Genomic DNA, 5557 nt, shown 5'->3' on the forward strand with positions numbered 1-5557 from the left:
CCCTAGATTATCCTCTTTTAACTAGCGTTGTAAAATCTCACTTGGTAAATTAATATTTCGGCTACACTGGACAAATCAAATTGACAGCTAGGTTAAAAGTTGTGGTACTCAAACCAAACATTATATTATATACTTACAGTTACATATAAATAAATAGTTACAGTTACATATATATAAATAGGATGTTCAAAAAATGTTTTTATTGTGAATCAGAATAAATTTTATTTCTTTTCTTAATCTTTTAGTTTGGGTGACTTGGTGAGTGAAATGCAATGGGATGTACAATGTAGATTGTAGATTGCTTGAGAAAGGGAAATGCAAGCAGATGTAATATTAAAAGAGCCCCCCCCCCCTTCAGGAGCGGCCGGGGGGTTGCCCTCCCCTCCTTGTACGCTCCTTTTACCAACTGGTGGGTTTATTTAAGTTGTCTAATTTTTTTTGATTCGTTTTTGAAGTATCTCTTGGTATATTTTAATGTATACACAACACATGGAACAAAACTAAAATCCTTTAATTCAAAAGTTTGAGCTGTTGATATCAACTTTAGTTAATATTCTAAGCAAAAGATTCCGCCTCTGATCAATTTCTCTGTTAGAGGAGACTATTTCTGGAAGTGGAGTAGGAAGAGTACCAGTTGAGGATAAACTTTACAAGAGTTTAAAAGTCACTTATAAATTCTTTAAATAAATAAAATGAATAAAACCAACAGCTCACAATCTTGCCTTCTTCCTTTCAAAGTTCGCATAGATTTTGGAAACAATGTTTTCATTTTCCTTTTCATTTTAAGTTGTTTAATTCTTGCTTTGTTATTTGGATATTTACTGCTGAAGCACAAGCTGAGTACAGCAGATCAAGCAAAGAACTTCATTGTTCTGATCAATGAAGACCTCTTCTACTTCTACCTGGGAATGCTGCTACCTATAGTAATTATTTTAGAAGAATTTGTTTCTTTTGACATTTTCTAGATTAAATTTGCCAATATATATAGGTCGGGCAGAATGTAAAATTACACACACTGAATTGCAAAGTTTTGTGAAAAAATATTTTTTTCGGAGGCAAGTGCAAACCTTACATAATTAAATATTTTTGTTGGAGCAACTCACTGATGCTTCAATTTAATCTTTCGGAGAATAGGTAAAAAAGTAAACTTCAAGAAGTCCCCATTCTTATCTTTGCAAATGTGTTTTATTCAGAACTTGAAGTTTTGTTGCATTATACATTAAATTTTTCTTCCTTTATCATTATCCTATTCATTATTTGATGAAGTGAATAAAATGCTCTGTCTATCTGTCTGCATCTACATTATACACTAGTTGTTCATTGAAAACTAGCCATAATTTTTCCATTCTGCTGAGCTGGAAACCACAGGACGTTATGAGGAAGGCGACCTACACCCGTTTAACTTCCGATCCACAAATGACGTCACAAAATGGTATTTGAGGCATGCGCTTACCCATATAGATTCCTACACACTCCTGTAGTCCCTTTCGTAAAAAAGTCTTTGTATGCCAATTATAGACAAATGCAGTATTAGTTTAGATTTTTAGAGACGTCATGGGATCTGTAGATGATATATATGATATATCATATAATAAACTTAATTGTAATATTTTTTGGTAACAGAAGAAGATATTTTGACTGAGGGAAGCAATGGTTGTGAAAATCCACTATAAAAAGTGCGTTTTTTATATTTTACTCTTAATCTATAAATACCTTAAAGTTATAGGGGCTCACAATAATATTTGCATAAAATAATAAAGGTGTGCCTTTCAGTTTAAGTATAGTTATACATTAACCCACACCCAATTTACCTCCGACCCACAAACGTCATATGTTTATAACATATTCTTTAACTGAATTGCACGCCAAAAGGAAACATTTTCTCTAAAAATTAATTTTTTGTTAGTGTTCCAAAACTTAATTTGAGAAGAATATTGTCAGCAGATGTTTAAATTAATGCTGAATTAATCTTTAATTAGCATACATAAGTAAAGGCTTTTTGACGGACGGGTAACGGGAGTGGGTCGGAGTCTATATGAGTAAGCACATGCTGCAGATACCATTTTTTTACGTCATATTTAGGTCAAAGGTGAGATAGGTGTGGGTCGCCTTCTCCCATCACAGCACAGATCATTGTAAGTTACATTTGTGGTTGGAACCTTTGTATTGTTATCCCATTTTACAGCTTTTTAGTTTAACGTACTTAATATTATTTTGTATCAACAGGTCTTTAAAATATAGAAATAATTGATTCCAAGACCTATAGTATCACAATCAATTTCATTATCTGCCAAGAATTAATATCTTATTATAATATTAATATTTAATTAATCAATGAAAGATACAATTTTAATTCTCCTTCACTAATCCAATCAACCATTTTCCAATGATGACTAATGATGCCGTACCTTACCTATTTGTAAATATAGTTTTTCATATTAATTAATCTATTATCATAAAAAAAGAAATTCGTGCCAGTGAAGAATACATGTGAGATTTTTTTTTTATTCCCATTTGAGAAATAACATGATGAAAATTTATTATTGTTATCTGAGAATACATTTCTAGCCTTTTCCCAAATATGTCCTTTTGGAACCTAATCAATACTGTATATCAAAAACACTTTATTTAAGCATGTAGTATGCATATGTGTTCCAATATAATTCTAAATCAAAACTATGTACATTTTTTTTAAAAGGTTGGAGTGGGCTGTTGTCGAAACATGTTCTTTGGTGTTCCAATCTACATTGCCATGCTTACAAGATACCTGTACATATACTTTTTCCTCTGTATATGCCTCCTCTACCAAGCGGCTTCAATCTTCAAACTCTGCCTCATTGTAGAGGTAAACGTTAAACTATAATTACCATGCATAATGCATTTTTCATCATATCACCGAATAAGAAATGGTGGGCGTTGCAATAAGAGAATAATTGCACTTTTAATTAACTAGCAGGAGTTTTGGAACATTAGACCTGTATGGCGCTTCGCGCCCTTCTTCTGTTTCAATTTTTGATTGTGTCTCTATCTGTGAGCCTTTTCTCTTTGTACAATAAAAAACTTATTTTAAAAGGTAATTATTTATATTTTCCGTTTCTTGTTAAATGTTTACAATTGTGTTACATAATTGGTTTTACATGTATAACATTTTAAATGAGTTACGGATATCAATTTAAAAAATAAAGTAAGATTAAGTACTGTGTATTTGAAGTTAGGATAATAAAAAATAACATCACGGAAATATTTATTCCATGTTTGATGACACATGTGTAGTGTTTACATATTTCATTTGAGAGAGGACATTTTTAATGCATGATAATTTGAAGAAGAATATCTCATGTTAAAAAGCTATATTTTAAAACATGATAATTTATAAGAAACAAATCGTAAATAACTTTATTCAGACTATAGTCCTATACACTTTTGACCTGCAGTAGTCTTATTCTTTGTAATTAAAGAAAAATATAATTAAAAGATAGTAATCCAGGTCTTGTGTTAGAAACAGAGTAAAAAATAGTTTAGTCGACAAACAGATTTTTTATCTACTGTACTTAAAAAAACAAGTACAACAAAAAGTTAGCGAATAAAGTTTTTTTTCACACATTATCAAAATTTTGCAATCAACGTTTTGATATATATTGGATACAAGCGGACAGACAAGTAAAGTATAAATATATATAGATAAGAAACGGATCAACTGAAACAACGATCTTTAACAGTTTTCATTAAAATTGACGATTTTAATATAAAATTTATATGTAAGTGGCCAGTTGGTACAATAAAATAATATTTAAAAGATTTTGTAAATTTATAATGATCACTTTCATGTCCCAGTTGGTTTTGAGACAGAATTGAACTAAGTTTATCATGTAATAGTCTCCTTTAACATTTGATGGAGCTTGACATTCCATGATTTGATAGAGTTGAATTTTTAAACTTATTTCACTAAGGTCTCCTGTTTCAGTTTGAAAAGATGATGGAGTTAGACCAGGAGGGATTGAAGCGTGGTTCCTACTTTACAGTAACTATCATGAGTGGAATAATCTATTCGGTATTCTACTTTATAAACATACACAGAGGTAACACATATTTCAGTGCAAAGGAACATATCAAACCCTTTTAAATAGAATTGCATTGAAAAAAAAGCATATTTCCTTTGATACTAAATTTTCTGTTCAGGTTCTTTTCAAGAAACAGAGGCCTATTTCAGCAACTGTACCCCTGAGGGTGATGATTACTGCACAATATTCAACATGACCATATTCCTTCTAAATCTAGCAGTATTCCTTATATCTAACCTCATCATTAGATGCTATTCCAACCATCAAGATGGACTCAACTTCTCCTGCCAGCAATATGTTCAATGCTCATTAAGTAAAACCATTACAATTGGAAGTCTAGTAGTCCTAGGGTTTATTGGTTTGATAGTACTGCTAAACAACAAGCCATCTGTAGAGTTATATGGAAATATCTCCCTCTATATGTCCTTCAGCTTTCCAGTTGCTGGACTCCTGTTACATGTAGTGAAGGAGAAAGAATTCACCTTGCCCTATGTGAAGTCACAAATTCTAAGGATTCAAACCCTTATTGGGTGCATGCCTACTCAAGTAGTCCCTGAGCCACCAATTCAATTAGTGGCAAATCCAAACACACTACGCATAAATGTTCAATCAATCAATCCTCAAGATGATGGTGGCATTTTTGTGGGATAAATAGACAGTGGCAGATACAACTTTAATTTCATCACTTTTTCAGTGAATTAAGTCTAAGCCTTCATTGCATTATAAAGTGTAACAGAAATTTCTAAAAACCTTACAAACATTTATTAGTGGCATAAGCATACTGTGAATGAATATTGAATATGAAAACTATACTGAATGGACACTGGACTACAGAAAGATCTTTCTGGTGAAACAAGCATGTTGAAATTTTAAAATGCTTATGCTAGGATTACAAAAATGTGAGTTGGTGAATTAAATTTCTAAGGCTTAGAGGTAGCACTAGGGTAATTAAATGTCTCATGATAAAATACCTAATATCTCAACATGAATATCATTTTTAACAATATTTTGTGTAAAGGGTGCCGTTTCATTTAAAAATTATTTAACAAAAACCATGACAAGTATTTGATATTGTTGTGTGTTGTCTATTGTTATTGAAAGAAACTATCTAACGTTTGTTTCTGTAGAATTTTATAGATTTCGATGTCCTTTAATTGTTCTTAAGTGTGAAATAAAACCTTTAGTTTTCTTCGCACCTTAAGAAACCAGTTCAAATCCAAAAAGATTTTTTGAAGAACAAATTGTAAATTCCAGGTTAGGTCGAAAAAACAAACAGAATTTTTCTGATTTTTATAACATCAATTTTAAGTTAGTAATTTTTTTTTAAAGGTTTCAACGGATTTTACTTATCACATTTTTTCATCTCATGCATTTTCTTCTTAACAATACATCTAAGAATCAAATTTTACATGTAAAAGGATGTTTGTAAGTTTTTATAAATGTATGTATTGTATAATGAATTAAAGAGAGGTCGCTGAACTACCTACCACCAGTTC

General features: G+C 31.1%; 1 protein-coding gene across 1 annotated transcript; it reads left to right on the top strand.

Moving 5' to 3' along the window:
* The first annotated feature begins 2070 nt into the window (after positions 1 to 2070).
* Positions 2071 to 4998, top strand: LOC111709489 (uncharacterized). The gene is made up of 4 exons (XM_023483159.1): positions 2071 to 2135; positions 2699 to 2845; positions 3965 to 4079; positions 4180 to 4998. Exons 2-4 carry the CDS (start codon positions 2723 to 2725, stop codon positions 4710 to 4712), a joined length of 771 nt encoding a protein of 256 aa, XP_023338927.1. The 5' UTR covers positions 2071 to 2135; positions 2699 to 2722; the 3' UTR covers positions 4713 to 4998.
* The last annotated feature ends 559 nt before the right edge of the window (positions 4999 to 5557 follow it).

This window comes from Eurytemora carolleeae, unplaced genomic scaffold (assembly GCF_000591075.1).
Source record: "Eurytemora carolleeae unplaced genomic scaffold, Eaff_2.0 scaffold698, whole genome shotgun sequence".
Classification (NCBI taxonomy): domain Eukaryota; kingdom Metazoa; phylum Arthropoda; class Copepoda; order Calanoida; family Temoridae; genus Eurytemora; species Eurytemora carolleeae.